This window comes from Phodopus roborovskii, unplaced genomic scaffold, assembly GCF_943737965.1.
Source record: "Phodopus roborovskii unplaced genomic scaffold, PHOROB, whole genome shotgun sequence".
Classification (NCBI taxonomy): domain Eukaryota; kingdom Metazoa; phylum Chordata; class Mammalia; order Rodentia; family Cricetidae; genus Phodopus; species Phodopus roborovskii.
In genome coordinates this window covers 26,929,075-26,956,737 of record NW_026126459.1, presented here as the reverse complement: position 1 = coordinate 26,956,737, position 27,663 = coordinate 26,929,075, and the positions used below count along the sequence as shown (strand labels likewise).

At 38.0% G+C, this 27,663-nt stretch overlaps 2 protein-coding genes across 2 annotated transcripts; one reads left to right on the top strand and one right to left on the bottom strand.

The window, feature by feature from the left end:
- The first annotated feature begins 508 nt into the window (after positions 1-508).
- On the top strand, positions 509-972 carry LOC127225598 (60S ribosomal protein L26-like). The gene has a single exon (XM_051189091.1). The coding sequence runs from the start codon at positions 520-522 to the stop codon at positions 955-957; it is 438 nt and encodes a 145-aa protein (XP_051045048.1). The 5' UTR covers positions 509-519; the 3' UTR covers positions 958-972.
- A 20,835-nt stretch (positions 973-21,807) lies between these two features.
- On the bottom strand, positions 21,808-27,026 carry LOC127226225 (mucin-like protein 2). Its single transcript, XM_051190163.1, has 4 exons — positions 26,954-27,026; positions 26,193-26,225; positions 25,163-25,372; positions 21,808-21,875 (listed from the first exon to the last, which is right to left on the bottom strand). The coding sequence occupies exons 1-4, from the start codon at positions 27,009-27,011 to the stop codon at positions 21,808-21,810; spliced, it is 369 nt and encodes a 122-aa protein (XP_051046120.1). The 5' UTR covers positions 27,012-27,026.
- Positions 27,027-27,663: the final 637 nt, after the last annotated feature.

Below are 27,663 nucleotides of genomic sequence, written 5' to 3'. Positions count from 1 at the left end.
AGTTTTATATGCAGCTTATCTTTTGTCATAACTGGGAAACCTTAACCATAACTATATGTCTTCAATTCCATCAAAGACCCCAGAAGGATAATATACAAACTGTAGAATTGGCAGAGACATCTCACTGGGCAGTCACTCAAAGACCCTATGTAATCTTGGGGCATCCCTCTTCAGCCTATAGGCCCAGAATGTCTGGCAGACATTTCAATGAAGCAGGAACCTTGAAGGACCATCCTGCTTCTTGGCAAGTTCAACAGTCTCTTTTCTTTGTAACATGCTTGTTCAGTTTGGACATCATGCTGTCAAATAGTACAGGTAAGAGCAGTTTCTTGCCCAAATGGTTATTTATGCCATGTTGAAGGCAAACTCTATAACGAGTTTGTTCAATTCCCATCTTCCTCTCTGATGTAATTGGTGATACAAGGAGATATGTATCATCATGGAAAACCCTAATAAATCATTTTAAATGCCATATACTGTAGGCCTTTAAAAGGTTTTGAAGAGATCGCAGCCGCCAAAATGAAGTTCAATCCCTTCGTGACTTCTGACCGAAGCAAGAACCGCAAATGGCATTTCAATGCACCTTCTCACATTCGGAGGAAGATCATGTCTTCCCCTCTTTCCAAAGAGCTGAGACAGAAGTACAATGTTCGATCTATGCCCATTCGAAAGGATGATGAAGTTCAGGTTGTCCGAGGACACTACAAAGGTCAGCAGATTGGCAAAGTGGTCCAGGTGTACAGGAAGAAATATGTTATCTACATTGAACGAGAACAGCGAAAAAAGGCTAATGGCACAACTGTCCATGTGGGCATCCACCCCAGCAAGGTGGTTATCACCAGGCTAAAGCTGGACAAAGACCTCAAGAAGATCCTGGAAAGGAAAGCCAAGTCTCAACAAGTAGGAATGGAGAAGGGCAAATACAAGGAAGAAACGATTGAGAAGATGCAGGAGTAGGGGTGTCTCATATACAGATTTCATTAAAGACTGTTTAAGTAAAAAAAAAAAAAAAGGTTTTGAAGAATATCTATCCTTTTGAAATATACCTCTGTATATCTAGAAAACCTAACATAACTATAAGTTTTGGCTCTTATAGGCGACTATAATCTGTATGTAATTATACATTACCTCTTTATTTTTCCTCCATTTTAATGTATTTTTTTACATTCCAATCCCAGTTCCCCTTTCTTCTGTCCCCCCCTCCCAACCCTCTACTCTTTCTGACCTCCCATCTGCTCCTTGGAGAGGGTAAGGTCTCACCTAGGAACATCTGGTTGAGGCAGGACAAATGCACTTCTCCACCTCCACACCCATGTGTCTAGGCTGGGCAAGGTATCTCTCCATATAGAATGGGCTCCACTAAGTCAGTTTGTGCATTAGTGTTAGATCTTGGACCCACTGCGCCATAGTCAGTGATCTCTCACTAGCTCAGATCACAGCCTATTCTGTGGGTTTCCCCATCATGACCTTGACTCCTTTGTTCATGTAATTGCCCCTCCGCCACTTTAATAGGCCCATTGGTTAATTGTGGATTTCTGCCATCTGCTTCCATCTGTTTCTGGAAGAGGGTTAAAGCTTCTGTGGAGTTATGAATTGTAGGCTGTATATTTTTTGCGTTATGTCTGGCATTTACTTATGAGTGGAGTGAGTACATACTATATTTATCTTTCTGGCTTAGGGTTACCTCATTTAGGATGGTTTTTCTCTCATTGTGTCCATTTGCTTGCAAATTTTAGGATGTCATTGTTTCTTACCTCTGAGTAGTACTCCATTGTGTAAATATACCACATTTTCTTTATCCATTCTTCAGTTGAGGTACATGTAGGCTGTTTCCAAGATCTGGAAATAATTACATTTTTACAAATAATGTTGCTATGAACATAATTGAGCAACTTTCCTTGTGGTGTGAATGTGCCTCTTTTGGGTTATGTCCAACAGTGGAATTGCAGGGTCTTGAGGTAGGTTGATCCCTAATTTTCTGAGAAATTGCCTTACTGATTTCCACAGTGGCTGTACAAGTTTGCACTCCCACCAGCAATGATGGAGTGTTCCCCTTTCTCCACATCTTCTCCAGCATAAGCTGGTGTTTTTGATCTTAGCCATTCAGATTGGTGTAAGATGTAATCTCAGAGTAGTTTTTATTTGCATTTCCGATGACTAAGGATATTGAACATTTCCTTAAGTGTCTTTCTGCCATTTGAGATTGTTCTGTGTTGAGAATTCTCTATTTAGATCTGTAATCCATTTTTTAATTGGATTATTTGATAGTTTGAATTCTAGTTTCTTGAGTTCTTTGTATATTTTGGAGATCAGCCCTCTGCTAGATGTGGGGTTGGTGAAGATCTTTTCTCATTCTGTAAGGAGTCATTTTGTCTTATTGACCATGTTCTTTGCTTTATATAAGTTTATCACTTTCAGGAGGTCCTATTTATTTTTATTGCTCTCAGAGTCTTTGCTACTGGTGTTTTATTGAGGAAGTGATCTTCTATGTTAATGCATTCACTTTCACTATTATGAGGTTCACTGTGAATTTATTTATATTGAGGTGTTTGATTCATTTGGACTTGAGTTTTGTGTATGGCAATAGATATGTATCTATTTTTATCCTTTTACATGTTGACAGTTATACCAGCACCATTGTTGAATATATTTTCTTTTATCCATTTTATATTTTTAGCTTCTATGTTAAAAGTAGGTTGTGGCCGCCCCCTGTAGTAGCCCCACATTGCTGTGCCATATGTGGGAAGCTGTCTTTGTGGGGCTCCAGTCAGAGCTAGCTGACTTGCCCAGTTCTTACCTGAGAAGGGGAGTGTGGATTGAAACAGGGTAGGTAAAGATGTTACAGAATAGAGTTAGAGCAAATCCAGTGAATACTTAACGCCTGTAGTTTATTCTTCAGTATCCTTAAATACCCAACCAAAAGGTGGGAAATGGCAGAAGACTTCTATTATTGTGTATGAGATCCAAACAGACTTATTTCCCTTAATTCTCCAGGTATTAGGTAGCCACACCTGTTATCTAGCCTTCAGGGCCAGGAGTAAATACACCTGAGCCCAAGTCTGTTGTTATTTAGATGAGACATCCTCTACCAAGGCCAGAAGGTCCTGCAGTAGCCAAGCTTTTAGACTTTTAGGTCTTTAGACTTACTAGGGACAGTTATGAACTCTCTGATCTTGAGGCAAGGTGCAAGGGACCCATCTTTATGGGCCCCAACAATAGGTGTGTGGGTTGACATTGGGGTCTTCAATTCTATTCCAATAGTCCACCTGTCTGTTTTGGTGCCAATATCAAGCTGTTTTCATTACTATAGCTCTATAGTAGAACTTGAAGTCAGGAATGGTGATGCCCCCAGATGATCATTTATTGTACAGGATTGTTTTGGCTATCTTGTGTTTTTTGTTTTTCCATATAAAGTTGAGTGTTGCTCTTTCGAGGTCTGTGAAGAATTGTGCTGGAATTTTGATAGGGATTGCATTGAATCTGTAGATTACTTTTGGTAGGATTGCCATTTTTGCTTTGTTGTTCCCATCTAAACAAAAGCATGGAAGATCTTTCAATTTTCTGATATCTTCTTTCTTTCTTTCAAGACTTGAAGCTCTTGTCATACAGGTCTTTAGCTTGTTTTGTTAGAGTTACCCCAAGATATTTTATGTTATTTGTGACTATTGTGAAGGGTGATGTTTCTCTGCTTTACTTCTCAGCTCAGCCTGTTTATCATCTGTATATAGGAGGGCTACTTTTTTTTTTTTTTTTAGTTAATCTTGTATCCTGCTGCATTACTCAAGTTGTTTATCAGTTGTAAGAGTTCTCTGGTAGAATTTTGGGGATCACTTATGTATATTTTCATACCAACAACAAATAGTGACAATTTGACTTCTTTTCCAATTTGTATCCCTTTGATGTCCTTTTGTTATCTTATTGCTATAGCTAGAAGTATGTTGAATCGATATGGAGAGAGTAGACAGTCTTGTCTTGTTCCTGATTTCAATGGGATTGCTTTGAGTTTCTCTCCATTTAATTTGATGTTGGCTGTTGGCTTAGTGTATATTTCCTTTATTATGTTTATGAATGTTCCTTGTATCCCTATTCTCTCCAAGACCTTTGTCATGAAGGGGTGTTGAATTTTGTCAAAGGCTTTTTCAGCATCTAGTGAGATGATCATGTGAGTTTTTTTTTTTCTTTCAGTTTGTTTATGTGGTGGATTACATTGATAGATTTTTATATGTTGAACCATCCCTGCATCTCTGGGATGAATCCTACTTGGTCATGGTGAATAATGGGTAATTTTTCTGATGTGTTCTTGAATTTGGTTTGCCAGTATTTTATAGAATATTTTTGTGTCTATGTTCATGAGGGATATTGTTCTGTAGTTCCTTTCTTAGTTGTGTCTTTGTGTGGTTTGGGTATCAGGGTAATTGTAGCTTCATGTAAAGAGTTTGGCAATGTTCTTTCTGTTTTTATTGTGTGGAATACTTTATTGGAGTATTGGTATTAGATCTTCTTTGAACATCTGGTAGAATGAGTTCTGCACTGAATCCATCTATCCATCTAGGCCTGGGCTTTTTTTTTTTTTTTTTTTTTTTTTTTTTGGTTGTGAGTTGTGAGACTATTGATAACTGTTTCTATTTCCTTAGGGGTTATAAGTGTATTTAAGTTGTTTATCTGTTCTTGACTTAATATGTAGTTCTTATCCAGAAAATTGTCCATCTCCTTAAAGTTTTCCAATTTTGTGGAGTACAGGTTTTTGAAGTATGACCTGATAATTCTTTCGATTTCCTCAGTGTCTGTTGTTAAGTCCCCTTTTTTATTTCTGATTTGTGTTGGATATTCTCTCTCCACATTTTGGTTAGTTTGGATAAAGGTTTGTCTATTTTGTTGAATTTATGAAAGAACCAACCCTGTCTCATGTATACTTTGCGTTGTTTTCTTTGTTTCTACTTTATTGATTTCAGTCCTCAATTTGACTATTTCTTACCATCTACTCCTTCTGGTGAGTTTGCTTCTTTTTGTCCTAGCACTTTCAGTTGTTAGTTATATTAATTCACTGGTGTGATTTTTCCAGCTTCTTTTATGCAGGCATTTAGTGCTATGAATTTTTCTCTCAGCACTGCTTTCATTGTGTCCCATAAGTTTGGATATGTTGTGAGGTCATTTTATTTATTTCTTCCTTGACCCAGTGGTGGTACAGTTGATCATTGTTCCATTGTTTAATTTCCATGTGTTTATGGGCTTTCTGAAATTAATATTGCTATTGAATTCTAACTTTAAGCTGTGATGACCTGATATGGTACAATTTTTTTAATCTGTTGAAGTTTGCTTTGTTACTGAGTATGTGGTCTATTTTTGAGAAGGTTCCATGAGGTGCTGAAAAGAAAGTATATTCTTTTTTGTTTAGGTGGAATGCTCTATAGATGTCTGTTAAGTCCATTTGAGTACTAATTACTAACTAACCCTGTTAGTTCCCTTATTTCTCTGTTAAGCTTCAGTCTGACAGATCTGTTCAGTGATGAGAGTGAGAGTGAAGTCTCCCATTATTGCTGTGTGGGGCTTGATTTGTGATTTAAGCTTTACTAATGCTTCTTTTACAAATGCAGGAGCTCTTGTGTTTGGGGCATAGATATTTAGAATTGAGATTTCCTCTTAATGGACTTTTCCTGTGATGAATATGAAATGCTCTTCTTTATTTCTTTTGCTTGATTTTAGTTTGAAGTATATTTTGTTAAATATTAGGATATGTATACCAGCTTGTTTATGGTCAGTAAGAAAGTTGAATGAAGGGGAATGGATTCAGATTTTTGTTTTGAAAAAAAAAAATAAGGGGGACAACAGATATAGGGTAAAAAGGTAGATTATTGATTCTACTCTGAAAAGAAAAAAGGGAAAATATAGAGATGATAAGATGATAAGATGAAAAGATAGATTACTCAATCTACTTTTAAAAAGCAACTACCAATTTTAAATATTTTACATTGGATTGGATCTTTGTATATTGCATACAAATATTGTATATTGATACAAATTTGAGATATTTTGTTAAAACTCACTGTACATCTATTTCTAATCTTGTTCAAGCTACTGTACCTATTCAGCTCATTCATCAATGTAATAAAAATTTTTAGTTTAAAAATTTTTAAAAGTAATTATTACCTACTATATAAGGATATGCAGGTAAGCAATTAGTCACCTATTACTATCAAACTTGTAGCCACCTTGGGTATGTTATCAAGGTCAAATAGATATATTTTAGATAGGCAGGCCATCTTCAAACACTTCAGAGATCTACAGAATATGGCATTTAAAATGTTTTAATGACATGGGTATTTTTTATGACAGTGAAACATGTCTGCTCCAGCACCAATCTAAAGAGAAGATGATGGACATTGAAGAAACTCTACATGGAGTTTACATACTTTGTGGAAAAAAAAAAGTAGCCACTGGGCAAGAAATTGCCTTTGGCTTGACAGCATGGCACCAAAAATTGTGACTGCAAACCTTGCCAAGACACGTTTGGACAATCCTTCAGAATATCCTGCTTCACAGAAAAATCTATCAGAGATGCTGGGCCTGTAGGCTGAAGATAGATGCCCCAACATTGCAGGAAAACCTTGGGTGTTGTCTGGGAAGCCAGATGTTTCTGACATTCTCACATTTTTTGGAAGTCATTTGCTTGTACTTCTTCTTTACTCAGATAATATTATTTTCTTCCAAGGTCTCTGAGGGAGTTGAAGACTATATAGTTATAATTTTCCTTATTTAGCAGACTCAGAAAGGAAACTCGCTAAAGAAATGTAAAGTAATGTATATAAAGTTGAGAGAAATAAAAAGATAATTTGATGATGCAAATTAGAATAGAAAATAAGTCAAATACAAGACTTTGGAATTACCAAGCTAGAATATATAATGAAATATTTTCTCTGAATTTGTTAAATGCAATGAGCTAGACATTGTTGATGTAATTATTGCTGGTAAATGTTGTATATACTTATTGTATATAGTTTTTATTATATTAGTTGTAGTTTTCCTTTTTGTATTAGACAAAAAGGGTAATTATGGTGATATATTGTTTATGATTTATTTAAGCCACTGGAGATCAAAATAGCAAAGCAGCCATAACTAATTAGCCATTAAAGCCAAACAATGGTAGCTCATACCTTTAATTCCAGGACTCAGGAGACAAAGCCAGATGGATCTTTCTGAGTTCAAGGCCACCCAGATTTACACAAGATTGGATCAGTGTAAAAGAGTAACAGAGCTCATGCCTTTAATCCCAGTACTCATAAGAGATATTTAAGACAGGAATAGAGTCAGTATTAGTCATTCATTCTCCAGCCACACTGAGGAGAGGCAGCAATTTGAGACTTGGTGAAAAGCTTGTGTGTGGATCAGTGCTTTCAGCCTCAGCTAGAGGTAAGAGGCTACTTTGCCTCCCTGATCTTTAGCTTGAACCCCAGTATCAGTCTCTGGGCCATTTATTTATTCGTGTTACAAATTGACACACAACAGTTAAAGTAGAAATTCATGAAAAAGCTTCTTTGAGGCCACTTTGAGCCCAAGCCTCAACTGTAGGCAGGACTCTTGCCTGTCTGAGTCTTTCCCTGACCAACTAGGTTTTCTTCTCAAATCTTTGAGCAAAGTGGGATTTTTCCATTGTAGCTTTTCTAAGTCTTCAGCTGCCACCCTAATTTGGGAGGCTTTTGGGTTTTTCCTAGAGCTCTTCTCTCCTTGGGCTGACACTGTTGGCTCATAGACACAAGCTAGTTCTCTGATCAGAAATGCTATGCCTCACAGTTCACTGATGTTGTTGGCAGATTTGGTAAGTTAATTGAGAGTTTTTAAAGGAAAGGATTAGTAAAAAGAGTGTCTTTTCACCATACTAAAAAATAGAAAACTCTATTAAAATAGAGAAAATTAGGTCTGTGTATGATTATATAATGGATGGTTTAAAAATGGGAAAAGTAAATGAAGGAATAATCAACCAGGATTGAGATACTGTTAATTATTATTTTGATTATCTTTGTTGTTTTGATAATTCTTAGTTTATCTCTAAAAAAGTTGATTGATAATGAGTACTAAAATGCAGGACTTAGACAAACTTATTAAAATATATTGTAGAGATATTTAAACCCAGACTGAGGAATTACATAAGAAAAAAAATCAGCATTGTATTTTAAGGTTAAGAAATGAATACTCTAATGTCTTAAGAGAACCACCATTAACATGTCCAGTAACCTTACAGGAATTGCCAAATGAAGGAGATTCTGTAAGAGCTATTTGGAAGCCTGTGACAATGTTAGATTTTGGTAATTCAAGGAAACTTTGTTATTCATATTTTTTAAGTGATATTCTGAAGTATCCAGCACTCTTCCTATTAAAAATAGATCAATTTCATTATTACCTTGTGGTAGAGGACCTGGCAGACCCATATGGGATCTGATATGTGATATATATATATATATATATATATGTGTGTGTGTGTGTGTGTGTGTGTGTGTGTGTGTGTGTGTATTCCTGATTATCTTGTAATTGTATAAATAATAAAATTGATTCTGTATCAGGCATAAATTCAGCAGTTTCAATGTGTAAGACAACTCTCTCTGCATGTTGAGAATCTGTATATTGAGAGGCTCTCTAAAGACCATAAGTACCATGATAATAGACTACAATTCTGCATTTTGCACAGAGTTATAGGGCTTTGAACCATTTTATTTATAATCTCATGATTTACATACTGCCTTATCTCATTTGTTTGCATCGGTATAGAATGTAGGGAATCCAGAGATTGATGTTTTCCTTACAATTCACAGAAGGCTCCAAATAGGTTTTTATTCTCTTGATTATAGTATAATTATTGCCAATCTTTCCCAAAAATTACTGCAATCTCTTTGCCAATATTCCTTACATTTCCATAGTAGGAAATTTCCTCGTTAGTTAAAGGTATTATAATTTCTGCTGGCTCCATTTCTGTTAGTTGGCAAAGTCTTAATTTTCCTTTTAAAATCAATTAAAAAATCATTTTTATATGTTTTAAATTTTTGATTCTGTTTATGTGGTGGAAATATACATTCCAATATAATATATTCTCTCTGCATCAGAATCTCTGAAGGGTATTCCCTAGAGAGTAATAAAACCAGAAAGCTTTGAGCTTTGGATCCACATGATTTACATATGCTTCTTGTACTACCCATTCCAATAGTTTGTCAATCGTGATTTTCATTTTCAATTGTATGAATCCTTTTAACTAAGCTCTCATTACAAGTCTGTAAAATCTGTATAATTTCTATAAGTTCCTCATTCTTAGCTCTAATTTCAAAACAGGGTTCTCATTCTTAGCTTTATTAACCTAATAGCAACTATGGCTGAGAGTGAATACATCTTGAGTAGGTTGTATACCTCTTCTAAAATTTCATTCATAGCAGAAATGAAAAAAATTTAAAATTCTGTATAGTAACATTTTCTACCATTTGAGTAGATTAGTTAATTTTATTTGTTTATTTATTCATTTATTCATTAGCTTAAATTGCAAATATCCAGTAATTTATTGCATGTTTGCTCCTTGACCTTAAGTTGCAATAATGATGATTGGCCAGCAGGGGTCAAAGGTGTACCACCGAAGCAATTCCAGGGGCAAAGAAACTCAGGTCTGAATCGCCTCTAACGTATTACAATCTGTAATTTCTAAGCAACACTCAACAATCACAAACTGAATGAATTTTTGTTAGAGAGAAAGGAAAGGAATCAACCTGTACGTGCAGCAGGTGTTGAAGGGACAGCAGAGCTGGGTGCCAAACTCGGTTGGAGCATGGAGGTGTGTGTTGGGCAGTGACCTAGCAGCTGGGCCACTGGAAGCTGAGATGGCTCTGGAGCAGGCCATTGTGCTGGGCACCATGCAAAAGACAGGTCCGTGAAGACTGGAGGAAAAGCCATTGCAGCTCCAGTGGGCGGGGTTGCCAGGAGCTGGAGCAGTAGGAAAGTGCACATTGCTCCAAAAAATGGGAGGATGGGGCAGGGGTAGCAACAGCTGCCTGCAGCCTCGGGAGAGTTGTGTGCTTATCTGGAAACTATACAGACTAGGCAGGCAGGAAAGCAGTAGGGAGGGCCGGCCTTCTGACCAAGTGAATGAGGGGAAGTGGCATGGCTGGCTCTGGCTCATGGATAAATGTCCAGCCGGCCCTGTGGGCTGATAGTGGGAATCAGGTCACATGGGGTGCCAAGTGAAGGTGAGTTTAAAGAAGTCCACAAACTCAGATAAATGACTATCAGGTATTTATTAGGGGAGCACTCACACAGCAATGGTAAACAAATGCAGCAGTTTTCCTGCTCCTGAAGATGCAGTCTCTACCATTGCTTCTGGATGTTCCAATCACAATGCAAGAGAGTGAGCTAGCCCCTCTTTCATCTAAAGGGTCTTGTCCTCACATGTGGAGTCAACACTGCAAATCCACTGGTGAAACAAGATGTCACTATAAGGGGTGGTGACTCAAGAATTTCTTAGCTCAGAACAGGGTCATGAAAGGAAGCCACAGAAGAGCTGGAAGGAATTCTGATCCAGGAAGATGGCACTTGGGACCAATATGGAACAATCCAGGAAAAGTCAAATAATTGACCAATGTGTACATGAAGAAGGCTCCTAGAACATGCTCAGAGTCTTCCAGCTGCCAGCCCACATTGATTTCATGTTCACAAAATTTGTAGGCCTAAGTCTGTCCCTGAGAAAGGAAGGAGGGCAGTGATATAGTCTGCAATTACCCAAAGCTAAACAAACACAGCATCAGTAACAGACAGATTAGAAGAGGCATCTCCATTCACCAGATCTCAGCACCCCTCCCAGCGGGAGCCCAGTGTGTTTCTATTTCTGATCTTAACCCTTGTTTGGCACACCCAGCCAACAGAATGTTTACTTCTCCTCCTCCAGAATAATCAGCCATTGGGAGGTAGCACACCTCCTCATTGTCCTCACACAAGTGACTTTGCCACTAGCCCATCATCAGTATCCTTGGGCCACTGGCAGCTCTCTTCCTTCCAGAGGGGTCATTGGGCTGGGTTTTGGCCCTTGCCAGCCCCTCCTTAACAGCTCCCACACTTCCACATCCCTCAATTGCCATCCTCACCTGTGGGGACCACCTCTAATCGCAGAAAAGCCCCAGACTGAGTTGATCCTTGGGACTCCTAGAACAGCTCTGAGAGTAGCTTGTTTGCATCCTCACTTTCTCACTCCATGCTGCTCTAGTTGTACCTAGAGTTCAGGACACAGTGTAGTGCGTCCTGTCCTTGTGCCTTTCTTTCTCCTTCCTGGCAGGTAGGACTTACTTACTGGGTGTCCACCTTCATCCCAGGAAGGGTAGAACCATGCCTGTCCCTATTTCAATGGCGAGGGCCATCTCCCTACTTACATGGACATCCATGGCCATAGGTCAGTGGGAAGCTGTTACCAGTCATCCAGCAGGGACAACAATCATCCCGTCTTTTCTATCACAGAAGCACTGCCCATCAATGCTCATGGAGATCGATGTGCAGAGGAACCATGCCCCGGATCTGCTTCATGGTGAGGTGCACACCCATGGTGTCATTTACTCAGAAGGCCAGGCAGGGGTAACACTGGAACTTTATGATCATCCTTAGGTATCCTAGTAAAACCCTATCTCAAAAATACACATTAGAAACTTGGAGTTCATGGAAAATTTTCTCCATATTTCATGTTTCTTCCATAGTCTAGAGATGTATTTCAATAGGTAGAGTGTTTTCTTAGTGTGCACATGACCCTGGAGCCTCAGTACTCACATAAATAGGGCATGGTGCTACTTGCCTGTAATTGAAGCACATGAGGTGAAGGCTGAAGTCCATGAGACCCAGCCTCATTAAAACGCTCACGTGTGTAACCTAGCTTTGAATATTTTCTTCTGTGTGTTTTTAGGAGTGCATGTATAAGCTAGGTAAATAGATACAGGCCATTGTGGAGGGACTCCTGAAGGGAGGTGGACTTAGTAAAATATAGATAAAATTAATCAAAGCAGAGAGGGGGGAATGTTTGGAGTGCAAAGGTTCAAACAAGGATGGAGAGGTGACAGAGTCAGGAAAGACAACTAGACAGAAGGACATATGGAAAAGCTATATGGAAGCCTCCATCTTGCATCCAAAGTAAAAGATGTAATTAGAGGGGATATTAGAACACAGGTGTCATGAAAGAATGGGGGAGCATACTCCAGGCTAAAGGAGCAAGTGGGGTGAAGGCACACACACTGCTAGGGAGAGAGGGGTGAAGTGGGTGGGGTGAGTTAATATAAACTAAAAATGTTTGAAGTCTTTTTGGGAATCCAGTTACTTAAAGCTAATTAAAAATAAAACAAAAATAAAATGATGTTGGCAAGGATATGGTCCCTGTGTTACTTATACACGCCAGTGCAGTAAGAGGCTTAGCTAAGAATGAAGCGGGCACTGAAAGAGTTAACTGAGGATGTTTTGTAGGATTGGTCTTTTAAAAGCAGATGTGCAAAAGAGTAAGAAACTTATAATTTAATTTTCATCTAGGTGTTGAAGCTTAATCTATAGAACCTGTCATTTTAGTGCCTATAATTGAAGGGAATGAATGAATTGATCAATTGAATGGACCATGCAAGCTGGGAGGCACTATGAGTAAAAGAAAAGGAAACTGGAGGCATTACTGGGTGTGTTCATTAGGGACATGCTTGGTGAATAATTACAGTAGAAAAAAGTGTGTGTGTGAGACGTAGCTACAATTTAACGACTAGGTGAATCCTTCGTGGAAACATTGCGCACACCAGGACATCAGTAATTACAGTTCCCTGGGCCCACACCTGTCATCTCAGGGTTCAGGATTGTGAGGTAGGAGATTTCAGGCATATACAAAGTACTAAGTTTAGGGGGGTGCTGAGGATTGAATCCAGCATACATGATACACTCATGGTCCATTGAAGGAATATAAAATTCAGCTGAAACCCTTTAAGTTTTTAATATAGATTTTTGTGCAAATTTGAGGTCAGCCTGGGCTACATGTCTAAAGAGTAATGATTCAGCTACATCATGGAAACAGCTTAGAAAAGGACCAAAAAGCATCCTTTGAATTCAGCAAAGGATTTAGATACCAGTTTTAGGTGATAATTTTGCTCAATATTTTGACACAGCTATTCTTTAACACTGTGCATAGCACAAGATATTTCTTAAACTACCTTATTTGGTATTGTTCTCATTTGGCAAAAGTCAATCTAACCTACATTCATATTTCAGTGGCATTAACAACACCAATTTCAGAATATTAATGTTACCAATGACATGCAGATTCTAGTGCCACTGGGGAGGAAGGACAATAGAAGAACACTCCCTACCCATATATGATGCTGGAATAAGGCACTGCATGAAGCTCAGTGGTACAGTACTTTGTTAGAATTCAGGAAGCTATAGAGCAGCAGTCCTCAACCTATGGGCCTTGACCCCTTTACAAACTCTAGTTCCAAAATTACATTAAAATTCATAACAGTTGCAAAATTGCAGTTATGAAGTAACAATGACAATTATTTATTGGTTGGGGCTCACCACAACATGAGGAAGTATATCAAAGGGTTACAGCATTAGGAAAGTTGAGGGTCACTGCTTTAGAATGATTGAAAGGGGGGGTCTTCTTTGGATGGGGTAGTGCAAGAAGAGCTAACAGAAGAAGATGCAAATAGAGCTTTAGAGCATTCCAAAAATGCTGGGTCTACTCTACATGCTTGCAATCCCAGCTGCTTGGATGTCTGAGGAAGAAGGATGGTTAAGTTTAAGGCCAGCCTGTTTGAGTAGAATAGATCCTGTTACCAAATATAAAGTAGAAACACACACACACACACACACACACACACAGACACACACACACACTGTCCCACATTCAGATACACACATGTACACACAGACACACACACACACACACACACAGACAGACACACAGACATACACAGCAGACACAAAACAGGTACACAAACACACAGCAGGAACACAGGCACACACATGCAGGCATACAAAAAGACACACAGACACACATAAAGACATACAGACACACACAGACATATTGAAATACGTTTAGACACATAGAAACACACACAGAGATACACAGATACATAAACACACAAGGGCACACAGACAGACATACAAACACAGAAGGGTACACACACAGTATACACACAATACATTCACACAGACACACACAGAGACATACACATTCACACAGAGACATAGTCACACAGATATACAGATAGACACAAGTACACAGTCACAGGCACAAGCCCCCCCCCACAGACATGCAGACACCCACACAATCATACAGACACATACAAACAGACACACACTGACACATGTACACACACACACACGCACACACACACACACACACACACACACTGTTGGGATACAGCTCAGTACAATACTTGTCTTATGTGTGGAGATTCTAGGATCACTTTTTAGATTAAAAAAAAAAAAAAGCAAAAACAAAAAGTACACCCACAGCATTAGAGGTTTTCTTTTAAATTAGCAGGTAAACACATAATTGAAAAAATATGAGTAGGAAGGATTCAATGAGACCACAAGGGTATGACCACAAGGTAGTTATTAGCTGACTCTTTACATAGACTGAATATAGTGGTATTTATGATTTATTAAAGCTTGCCTGAGGATTCAGAAAAGCAAAGTCAGCCAGCCACAAGCCTTAGAAGCCAGGCACACACCTTTAATCCCAGCAGCCAGAAGCTAGGAGGTGATGATACATAGCTTTAATCCTAGGACTCAGGGATAAGAGAAAGACACATCTCTGTGAGTCTAAGGCCACCCAGATACACAAGAGTGAAACAGTCTAAAAGAGACTCACATCTTTAATCTCAACATGAGAGAAGCATATAAGACAGAAACAAGGTCTCAGAGGGCCATTCATACTCCAGCCACACTGAGGAGAGCCAGAAGTTTGAGCACTGGTGAAGAGCTCATAAGTGGATCAGCCCTTTCAGCCTGAGTTAGATGGAGGTGAGAGCTAATGGCCGGCTGCTTTGTTTTTCTGATATTCACCTTGAAGTTTAAAACCCATTATCAATCTCTGGGTCTTTTATTTTTCCTGCTACACATTGATGCCCAATGTGAAAGTACAAATTCAAGAAAAACCTTCTTCTGAGGTGAACGGCCTAAGCCTGGCCTAAGCTTGAGCAGCAGGTAGGACTCCTGCCTAAGTCCTTCTTGCCTGAGTCTGTGCCAACCAAATAGATTTCCTTGTTTTGTCCTCAAATCTTTGAGCAAGTGTGGGATTTTTCCATTTTGGCTTTTCTAAACAGTCTTCAGCTGCCAACCAAACTCAAGAGGGTTTTGGGATTTTCCTAGAGCCTCTCTCCTCAGGCTGAAACTCTCAGCTCATGGCCACAAACTAGTTCTCCAATTTAGATGTGCTACACCTCACATTTTACTGACATTAGTGGCAGATTTGGTAAGTTTATTGGGAATTCTTAAATGAAGGGAATAATTAAAAAACAGTTTTTTCTACATACTAAAAAATGGAAAACACTATTAAAATGGAAAAATTAGATCAGCAAATGAGTACATACTAGATGGTTTGAAAATGGAACATGAAGGGATAATCAGCTTAACCAGGTTTTGTATACTGTTAATTGTTATTTTGATAATTCTTGGCTTATCTCTAAAAAATTGGTTGATAGGAGTACTAAGATGCAGACCTTAGAAAAACTTATTAAAACAGATTATAGAGATACTCAAACCCAGACTGAGAAATTAAATGGAGAAGCAAATTCAGCATTGCTTTTAAAGGTTAATAATGAACACTCTAAGGTCTTAAGAGGACCAACTTTAATATATCCAGTAACCTTACAGGAATTGCCAAATGAAGGAGATTTTATAGGAGCTACTTGGAGCCTGTGACAATGTAGGATTTGGGAAAATTCAAGGAAGATGTAGTCTCATATGGCATTCACCATTTGTGAAGCAGATTATAAACTCATGGTCTGTTTATATTAAGGTTATCCTTGTAGACTGGATAGATTTGATTAAAGTTGTCCTAGAGCGTGAACCACAATTGCAATGGGCCTGGTTCCGAGAAGAAGCTAAGAATATTGAACAAAAGTCTAAAGCTAGAGGTATAGATATCCCCCAAGATCAAATTATTGGAGAAGGAGGTTTACTTTAGAAAGGCAATGTAAGTATAATAAACATCTCATGGGTTTAATCTGTGTGGCAGTTTTGAATGCTTGGGACAGAAGTGCAGAAGCAGGAAAGAACACTGAATGATTTAAAAGTCATACAGAACCCAAAGGAAGCATTCACTGACTTCTTACAAAGAATGTCATTAGCATTAATAGAATGGTATCAGACACAGAAGCTAGAAAAATAGTAATTGAAACATGGCTTTTGAAAATGCTAATGCCCAATGTAAAAGGATAATTAGGCCTTTAAAGAAAAAAAATCAGTACATTTGGAGGATTGGATCTGAGATACAATTAATATTTTAATTGTATATGAATAGGGCAGATGATTTCAAGAGTTTTAAAGAAAAAACAAAATGTCAAATGTTTTAATTGTGGCAGACAAGGTCACCTGAAAAGGCATTTCTGGAAACAATTCCTTTTGTAAATATAGTCCAAACAGAAAGCCTTTCCCTTCTGGATTATGCAGAAAGTGTGGCAAAGGCAGGCAGTTATAGAAAGATCAAACCAAACTCTAAAGGAAAGGCAAAAAAAAAAAAAAAAAAAAAACAAAAAAAACAAACAAACAAACAAAAAACCAAGGTGATAAAGAACACCAAAAATAGATTGAAAAGTGCTTTATTAACTTTGAATTCTTTGAATGCTAATGAGGAAGGAACAAAAGCTGCTGAGAGACATTGGATAATAGAAAAAAATTACAGAATTAAATCAGCTAATGTACCTAAAAGTTGTCTTGCCCTCCAAATGGAAGCCAGGGCATGTGTTATGTTGGGGAAGAGGTTGTGCTTTTGTTTCCACAAGTGAAGAAAAGCTGTGGATACCATCAAAATTGATAGATTCAGTTTGAATAAGAGACCTTTTTATTAGAAGAGATGATTGTTCATCAAGTAGCATAGCTGTTTAATTAACTAACTTATAAAACTAACAACAAACATAAAAGAGGGAGCCATTATTGGTTTGAAGAGAAAACTGAACCCAAAGAAAGGTCTAGAGACCTACAAGACTGCCGCCAACTAACAATTTGAATAACCAAGGCTACAATAAATGCCCTTCCCAGATAGTGAGATCAACAACTAACTTATCCACCATCATGGAGCCCTCATCTCGCACCTGTTGGAAACAGAAGCAAACACCCATAACTAAACACTGAGTGGAACTAGAATCCAGATGCAGAGAGGACAAGACCAGGTTGCAGAATCACAGAGACAGCTGACCTGAACAAGGAGAAGCTAATGAGCCCTCAGACTGATATCTGGGAATCCAGCATGGAACTGACTCAGACCCCCTGAAAATGGGTCTCTGTAGTGAGATAGTGCTTCTGTGGCACTGACCACACCCATTGGGGGGTGGAGCGGAAGTGACCTGTGGAAGGAGGTTGGAGGAAGAGCCAGGAAAAGCTCTCTGGCTGGCAGGACTCAGACAGGAGAGCATCTGGTGGAATTTCCTGATGTTCATCTGTCTAGGTTGTAAGTTATTTCTCCCTGAATAAACATCTATTCGGCCTATTTGTTTATCCTGATCCTTATTTAACAGCAATAGGTCTCAGCCAGAAGGACTGAGCAGTCTAAGGGATCTCAGACAGTGGAACCAGGATGTATTCCTGGTGCACAAAAGGACCTTGAGGACACATCCCCCACGGAGGGATACTCCCTTAACCTACAGACAGGAGAGAAGCCCTAGGCCCTACTTCAAATAACTTGACAGATTTACATGACCCCACCTGGATGGCATAGCCCTATATGTGGAATTGGGGTGGGGGGGATGGGAGGGGAGAGTGGTCAGGGTGCATGTGAGGAGGGAGAGAGGGTAAGAGGGAGGGAGAGAGAGAGGGAGAGGGAACTGGGATCAACATGTAAAAATAAATAAATAAATAAGCAGGAAGAAGAAAAAAAATTACAAAAGTTTTTCATTTGATAAGATATAACTTGCCAAAGAAGAAACTCCCCAAAAATTTAGAGCTGGGGAAGGACTTTTGTCTTTTCTGTAGAATAGAGGGATCCAGCTAAGGAATCCAGAGACCACTGGACAATTGAGACATCTGAAGAAAAGGGACAAATAATCTAGAAAAAAATGTCCTAAGAAAAGGAGTAAATTGGCCCATTGGTATATGGTAATTCCAACAGGATAAATTTTCATAAATCTTTCCAAATGTTTATTTCTGATGTTCTCTACAGACATAATGTAAATGATTCTTTTGTAGTCCCCAGTTTAGTTGAAACTGGCTGTAGTTGGAGTGTGGCTCTCTCCTTCTCCAAACCCAACCATTCCTATTAAAGAAAAATAAAAAATCTCTGTCTCATGCTAGAAGAGCCACCTGATATGGAACAGAAGAAAAATATTTAAGAACAATTGTTACTGAAATGTCCTGAGGGACCTATTGAAAGCCCCTATGCCTGCCTATGATCTGGATGAAAGAAGAGCTTTAGAAGAGCAAATAAAAATTTTGGGAGAAACCAGAGGTCAAAATTGATAAGGATTAGAATAAGAATCTCCCCAAAATTATGGTTATGGTTGAGGTAGGGTTTGTTTTTTATCAGGAAAGGAAAAACAACCATCTTGAGGAATTTAAGACTTTGGACAAATAAGTATCCAAAGAAGAAAGGAGAACTACCCAGATGAAATTATGAAGAAAAGAAGTAATCTGACCTAATGTGATCTCTGAAGTTTCTAAAAAAGAAGATTGAACCCAAGTTTGGTGGAGGTCACACACTCCTTTAATACCACCACTTGAGGGGCAGAAGCTTGCAGATCTCAATGAGTTTGAGGCCAGCCTGCTCTGCAAAGTGAGTTTCAAGGCAGCCAGAACTGGTAACACAAGAAACTGTCTCAAAAACAAAAATAAACAAAAGAAGATGGAACTCCACAACAATGACACCATCATTAAGCTGAACAACTCCACCTAAAAATAGACTTTGGATTACAAACTGCTCAGAACAATTTTGAAGAGGCCATCGGAGATTATCAAGCTTCACAGACACTGTTCAGAACAATGTTAAGGTGGCTAGCTGAGATGATCCAGGCTCACAGACTACTCTGACCAGGATTTGAGACAAGCCCTGTACTTCCCCATTAAGCAAAGACTGGACAACAAATGATACTGTTAACCCTAAGTTTTCTTTTCAGGATCCCATGAAGATGTGGTCACCCCCAGAGACCAGGAAGAAACTTTAAGAACACTACACCCACATTCCCAAGAGGTGGGGTGGGTGCTTTTTGTCATTCAGTGGGTTATTTGTCACTGTTTAGGGAGATTGGTTACAAAATATTGTTGTCAGTTGAACAGAGGGGATTAGATTCAAGGTTTTTTTTTTTAAGATAAAGATATGATAGGATAAAAGGAGAGATTATTAAATCTACCCTTGAAAAGGAAAAAAGGGAGGATATAGATATGACATGATAAAAATGTAGATTATTGAATCTACTTGTAAAAAGTATAGATATGATGAGGTAAAAAGGTAGATTATTGAGTCTATTCTTAAAAACAACTACCAGTTTTAAATATTTCACATTGGAGTAGACATTTGTATATTGTATACAAATATTGTGCATTGATACAAATTTGAGAATAATTTGTTAAGACATAATACACACACACACACACACACACACACACACACACATATATATATATATATATATATAGTTTTTAAGGCATTGTTCAAGGTATTGTACCTATACAGCTGATTTATCACCATAAATTTCTAGTTCTTGAAAGTTATTATTACCAACTATATGAGATAATAAGGAAATGTAAGTGGATAATTAGTCACCTATTACAATTGAACTTGTAATCTTATTAAGTATGTTTTCAAAGACAAACATATATATTTTAAACACTTCAGAGATCTACGGAATATGGCATTTAAAATGTTTTAATATCACAGCATTTTTTTTATGACAATGAGATATGTCTACTCCTGGCAGCATCAATCTACATCGGAGAAGTGATGGGCATTGAAGGAATTCAAATGGAGTTTACTTTCTTTGTGGCAAAAATAAGCCACTGGCAAGAAAATGTCCTTGCCTCAACTGCTGACAGTATGCTGTCCTAAATGGCTAAACAGGTTGGTTTATTTCTGAGAACTCTGTGTAATTAGCCTGTATGTCTTTTTCTATACACATACTACATTGTTAACCATGGCTATCTAGTGTATCCTGAGATCAGGTATATTCCTATGTCTGACTTTGCTTGTATGTCTCACAACAGCTTGAGCTATTCAGTGTCCTTTGGTTTTAACTTTCTGTGAAGAACCTTATGAACATTTTGATGAGGATTATTTGTATTTGGGTTGTTTTGGTAATATTAATGCTTTAATAATCTTAATTTTGTGAACTCAGGAACATGGGCTATATTTCTGTTTTCCAATGTCTCCTTCAAATGTTTTTATAGTGTTTTAGAATTTTCACTTTAGGAGCCTTTCATTTCCTTAATTATGTATATTTCTAATTACTTTTTCAGATACTGGAAATGAGATCGATTTTGAAATCAAGTTCTTAAGAAATCCACTCATAATGTATAGAAAACTTACTGGTTTCTGTATGAGGATATGTGTCCTTGTATTTAACTGAACTAAATTATCAATTCCAAGAATTTTTGTTAGAATTTTTAGGTGTTTATATATGAAGAATCATATTGTTGCAAATACATTATTTTATGCCATTAATTTTAACTCCCTATCATTAAAAAAGTCTTAATAGATCCTCTAGATAAAACTTCTGGTGGTGTTTAAATAAGAGTAATAGGATTTGAGTGGACATACTTGCTTCTAGACCTAATTTTTTCCAGGGCTTATCTCATCAAGGGATATTAAATTTTATTAAATTCTTTTACATCATCTACTGAAATGACCAGAAAGATTTTTATTATTTATTCTTTTCATGGTATGCTATATTTATTGATTTATGTAGGTTGAACTATTATGGTATGCCTGGTATTCTTGGGTTAAACCAATTGTATCATCATGAATGATCTGTTTAATGTACTTTATTTTGCTATGTACTTTTGTATTGGTGTTCATCAAGAACTATTGGTTTCTATATCATTGTTGCTGTCATGTCCTCATCTAGTTTGGGTAATGCAATAAACTTGGCATCCTAGAATGAAGTTTGGGAGGTAATCTTCCATTAAACTTAAAAATAGTTTAAGTAGATTTAGCACTAGTTCTCTAAGGATTTGGTAAAATCCAGAAGTAAGGTCATCTGGTCCTGGCCTTTTCTTTGCTGGTATACTTGGGAATTCTTGCTGCTTTCCTACTCAGAATAAAATCCACAAAACCCTTATTTCACTGAAACTGTAACCCACACTGTAGAGCACACACATAATCTTTTTTAAAAGATTATTTTTATTTTATATGTATGAGTGTTTATCTGCAAATGTATGTGTCCCACAAGTATTAGTAGTGTCTGCAAAGGCCAGAAAATGGTGTTGGAACTGGAGTTACAGATGGTGTGAATCACCTTGTGGATAGTGGAAATCAAACCCAGGTTCGCTGCAAGAGTAGCAAGTGCTCTTGATCACTGAGCCAATCTCTCCAGCCACAACAGTCATAGTTTTAACAATAAAAGTATGTCCTAAAGGAGCATCAACCAACCGAATGCCACTATAGTGGCTAAGCAATCTGAGTCATTTATTCACTGTGATCAGCAAGTCAAAAGCAAAGACAAAGTCTTCAAAGTTGCAGACATAGAGTCCTAGGAAATAGGTCCAAAGACTCATTGGATGGAAAGTTAGAGGGACATTGGTAGACAAGGAAAGTGAAGATAGGCTATAAGATGTAGGTTTATTTTTCCCAGAAGACATTGTAAAGAGAAAGGTGAGAAGACATGGGGCAGGTATCAAATCAGGACCAGTAGCAGAAAGTGAAACACCCAATAAAAACCCAATCCAGAGTCTGTTTACCAGATATGTGCTTTATGGGCCCTCCCATCCAGATGAAAACAGTTGCTAATAAATCTGTTCCCCGTTCTTTTTCAGTGTCTGGGTCTTCCGTATTTCCCAGGTTTAAACTCTATGTTCTTATCATGAAATGAGCTCAGTAATTCCCTATACTACTACTAGTATGCCAGTGACAAATGATAAATATGATTCTCGCTAAGTCAATAAAACAAATAAGGGACCAAGATATCAATAACATAAAGCACCCATCCTAATTATGCACTTTGTTTCAGAACTTGTCATGGTGACTACGAAGAGCACAGTTAAAACTGAAAAAAATCTGGGAGACTTTCACTTTAATCAGTCAAGGGAGTAACACGTTGGTAAAAATTTCAGGGAATGGGTGCTTTTGTGAAAATATTAACACAACATTTGTTCTTGAGTCAGGAATAAGGAGAAGTAATCAGGAAAATGGCCATTTCTGTATATTTAGTGCTTTTTTTTTTGGAGTAAACAATGTTAAAATCTGGAATTTTAATGAGCCTTATCTGGAAAGAAGGTAGTCTATGAAACTAAACCTGTGACTGATGATGGAGCAGCGCTCGCTCATTAGCTGACAGAGAGGGATGTTTGATGTCACTCATTAAGCTTGTGTGGTGCTCGAAACAAAACTGTGAGGCAATCTTGTCATTTTGTCTCATCTACTCACTGTCACTGAGGGAGCCCATCTGCTGCTAGTGTTTTATGAGTTTGGTCAACCCCATGAATACATTTGCTAACTTGACTACAAGCTTAGGTCAAAGACTCCCAATGCCTAGTTCCCTGTGACAGGCCTGTAACCAGATTTCATCACTGTCACCTCTAACTCACTGCAGATAAGAAAAAATAACTCAGAAGAATCTGGAGGAATGGAACTGAACACTTAAACCAAGGAAGTGTTTGGTTAGTATATTAATATAGAAAGCCCAGGCCTCTAGTAATATGCCTAATATCTATATCTTATGTAAAGAGCATAAAGAATCTTTCAGATAAAATTATAGAAAGTCCAATTATTAAAAAGAGCTCAGGGAAGTATCAGAGAATAGTTTGCGATTCCAATGGATTGCCTTAACAATATAAAGTTTTCACCAGTCCATACACAAAAAACAAATTCTGCTCTTAACTATTGTTTATTTGGTAGATAATGAAAGTTAGAGATGAGGGAAAGAGAGTAGTCAGGGCAAACAGTTGGAATAAATCAAATTGAGGATGTTCTAGTGTGGTCTGTAAGTATCAATAGTAGAAGATGCAAACTCATCCCAGGATAGGTAGTTTTTCTCTAACTGTTCCAATCAAATTGCTTATGGCTGTAAGAGAGAGAAAAAAATAAGAAGTTATTTTGAGATTTCATGTTTTGTTTTATCCTGAAAGGGGACTAATAACACAAATAATTCAGCAGAAGGAAAAGAAACATGATGTGAGGGCAGAGGCCTGGAATCCCAACCCTCAGTCTTGTCTACACAATGCGGCACTGTCTCAAAAATAAATATGCCAACCAACCTTCATTTCTCATCTAAAATATTTGGATATGCAGCCTAGACTGGAGTTATTAGGAAGGATGTTTTACAGAGTTCAAAAGGAGGAAGATTAGCATAGGTTTTTTTCTTCTATTGATACACAAAGCAATCCAGCTTTTCTGATAAGGAAATTATGGTCATACACTCACTCAGCATCTGCCTACCCCAGATCAATGAGAAAGATGTCAAACAACATCCTTAACATGACAGTGGAGAATACATTCCTGGAGATGATTCCTCTGTCTCATTCTCTGAGGGCAAACACCATCCTCCATCACTGCTCTTTCTCCCAGAGAAAAGCCGATGATTAGAAACCCTTCAGTCTTTCATTTTATGATGTTTATTTTCTAGAATAATTTCTTAGAGATTTGAACCCATCAGATATCTGAATTTTAGAAATATGAATTTTCATATTTAATAAATATGAATTTTATAAATACAAAATAAAATAATTGGTATTACTTTAAAGTTGAAGGGTTAGGGAAAATCCCAAATAGAAAAATGCCCTCAGTGTTTAGTTAAGGGTGTTTGCTACTGTTTCCAACAGGTACTAGATGAGGGCTCCATGATGGTGGATAAGTTAGTTGTTGATCTCACTATCAGGGAATCCAGATGCAGAGAGAGAGAGGACAAGACCAGGTTGCAGAAACACATAGAGACAGCTAACCTGAACAAGGAGGAGCTAATGGACCCCCAGACTGATAGTTGGGAATCCAGCATGGGACTGACTCAGACCCCCTGAAAATGGGTTTCAGCCAGAAGGTCTGAGAAGTCTAAGGGACCTCAGACAGTGGAACCAGGATGTATTCCTGGTGCACAAAAGGACCTTGCAGACACATCCCCCATGGAGGAATACTGCCTTAACCTAGAGACAAGAGAGAAGTCCTAGTTCCTATTTCAAATGACTTGACAGATTTACATGACCCCACCTGGATGGCATAGCCCTATATGAGGAATTGGGGTGGTGGTCAGGGTGCATGTGAGGGGGAGAGAGAGTAAGAGGGAGGGAGAGAGGGAGGGAGAGAGGGAGAGGGAACTGGGATCGACATATAAAATAATAAAAAATAAAGTAAAATATATATATAAAAAGAAAAGTGCCCTCATCTTGAATGAATATTTATACTCCTATAAATCTCCTGATTTATACTACAACAGTCATCCTTGGAAGAAAGACCTCATTACAAAGCTCTTTTCTATTTCTATTTTTGTAATAGTCTCCAAAGAAAATATAACTTTTATGTAAGAAAATTAAAAGCAACCTACAGTGGGGACACTTTACACTTTCAGTGTTTTCTCCTTAATATACATTTTCTTTAATGACTCCTATAAACTTCTCAGTTTAAATTGATAAAATTGAAAGACCTTATCATTCTGGCACTTTTATAGAGACAATACTATGAATTAGAAAAGAGGAATGAAACAAAGGCCTCTCCTTCTCCCTGTCTTCATCCTCCCCCATATCTTCCCTGAAGGACAGCTAATTGTGACCATAGAGAACCTAAGGAATCTGAGTCACATAAAGAACAAAATTAGATATTTTTTTTTACCATCTTTTAGATTGCTTGGTTTATCTTCAGGTGTTTCCTCACTGTCTTCTGTTTTTTCCTCTTCATCACTGCTCGCTTCCTCATCTTCCTGGCTTTGATCGGCGGCCTCGTCACTGGACTCAGCTTCACCAGCAGACTCACTGTCTTGCTCGGCACTAGCAGACTCATCTTGTGTCCCAGATTCAGAGTTGCTGGTTTCTTCAGATGCAGCTGAAATTAGGAGGAAAAGCTATAGGTGAGATTCTGACTCTATTTTAGAATGATATTGGTCCCAACCAGGATTGCACATTCATTTCTTATTCTCAATTCATTATCTGCCATATATATATATATATATATATATATGCATCATTTTTCATGACCTCATGTCTTCCTTGGGCAATGACACTGACCCTAGACACAAGCAAGTACCTTGTGACAAGAATGGGCCCCCTAATTAAAACCAAGTTAGTCACAAACACTATTGCCCAAGATACATAAAGAAACTTCCCAACCAAGAGCCTCCAGTGTCAATTCCAGAAAGGGAAACAAATATCATTCTGAGACTGGCATAGCTTTGCCATTGTACATGCAAAGCATAGACCCTTACTTCTGCCTCAACCCTCCTGGCATATGTTCTCATGCTCTTGCTCCACAGCACCTTCAGGAATTTGTTGTCTGTTCCACTGGCAATTGATTTCTTTTCTACACATGAACTACATAGTCCTTCAACTTGTGAGAGGCTTTCCATGTACTCGCATATAGTACTCAACCACAGGATGAGACCTCATGGCCTTGTGCCTACTGCATAAGAAGAATGAATGCCTAGAGTTCCTCTAAGTCCATGTCAGAGGCATAATTATCTTTATGTAAGGAATGAATTGATATCTTTATATTCAAAGTAATTTTACAATAAATGCACCTTTCTGTGGATTTTATTAAGATTTCTTTCATAACTCAGAATATTCATATGACAATGGCTTCCATGAGGCTATATAGGGAAAATGGAAAATGTAGGAAGGTAATGAAGGGTACTTAGACTCAGGCTCACCAGTGTCAGAAGTGTCAGCGGTGTCTGCGTCCTCTGAAAGAAAAGAAGCAAAATAAGACTGAAGAACTCAAGCAACATTTTGATGGGATGGAGAATATGAACACTATTACAGATATTCACAAGTGGAAAGAAAGTCTTAGTCCTGAACAGACAGACTGCGGGAATCACATGCACAGATTAGAGAACCTTTGCTTCCCTGAAAAAAAGCCTTTAATCACCTTCTTAAATGTAGCTTATTGACACTAACTATTCACTTGCTGCCACATATAGAATAAAGACTGGACTGAATTAGGAATCCCAGTGGAGCCAATGTACCTACAGTGACATGTCAAAATGGAGATGGGTACCAGTCAGATGGCTTAGTGGATAAAGCCCTTGTCTTACAAGTTGGATGACATGAGTTAATATGCATAATTGAAGCTGGGAATAGATTCTTGAAATTTGTCTCTAACCTCCTCACATGCATCATGGTCTGTTTGAGACCCTGACACCATCTCTCTCTCTCTCTTTCTCTCTTTCTGTCTCTTGTTCTCCCTCATACACACAGTACCATACACATAATAGTAATAGTAATTATAATGATGATGATAATGATAATAATAATAAAGAAAATAGTTTAAGTTTAAAAATTTAAGGTAAAAGCAGTTATGAGATAGGACAAGGAATAGCAGCATGCAAGCATCCTTAAACTTATGTCTCACAGATTAAGAATCTCATATATGATAGCCTCCACTTTAATTTAAGTAAGAATCTTTACTTACGGCAAGAGACCAGGATAGTGGAGACACCCAGCAACACAAGGAATACCAGAAGCTTCATGGTGACAAGTAGAGGAGCAGGGAACACACAAGATCAAGCTCCAACGCTAGGAGGAATGGAAGACTGTTGATTCTAGGGGCCTGTGTCACGGGATTATATGTATAGAGCGCACCAATCAGAAGCTGCCACAACCTGGTAAGTGAATGAAAGGAAAGGATGGTAAGGAAAACAAATGAGAATCAACCACACAGCCAGAGGCCATTTAGAAAGGTCATAACTTACAATGTTTCATGAATCCTTGATTCTGGAAACAGGTGTCCTGCCAAGCCATGGTCTAATGAGTAACTTCTGCCTTCTCTTGTGTGACACATGGGGCTTCCATTTTTGATTATCTTCTAATAAGTTGGAGATGTCCACACAGTCTTCCTGTTGTCTGTACTGCTCTTTTCAAAACAGCAGAAGTTAGAAACTCTCAGAGTCTTCACCTTTATGTCTCCTTCAAGGGAGTAATTGTGGTAGAACAGCTGAATCTGAGCGTCATCTGTAGTCATCAGGCCATAGTTTTCAAACCATGGTGTTCCCACCATATATTCAATAAGGAGCATCTGATCACACACTGAGTGTGAGCCCAACTCTGGTTTTTGGTCATTCTTGTACAAAATTCAAAATCTAAGAGCAAAAGGACAGGAAAACAAATTAGCATTTTTAATGA

Coding starts and splice junctions, on each gene's coding strand:
- LOC127225598 (XM_051189091.1), top strand. CDS start 520: ATGAAGTTCAATCCCTTCGTGACTTCTGACCGAAGCAAGAACCGCAAA.
- LOC127226225 (XM_051190163.1), bottom strand. CDS start 27,011: ATGAAGCTTCTGGTATTCCTTGTGTTGCTGGGTGTCTCCACTATCCTG. Junction 26,226..26,953: donor CACTATCCTGGTCTCTTGCC/GTAAGTAAAGAT, acceptor CTTTTCTTTCAG/AGGACGCAGACACCGCTGAC. Junction 21,876..25,162: donor ACCAAGCAATCTAAAAGATG/GTAAAAAAAAAT, acceptor CCTATTTCCTAG/GACTCTATGTCTGCAACTTT.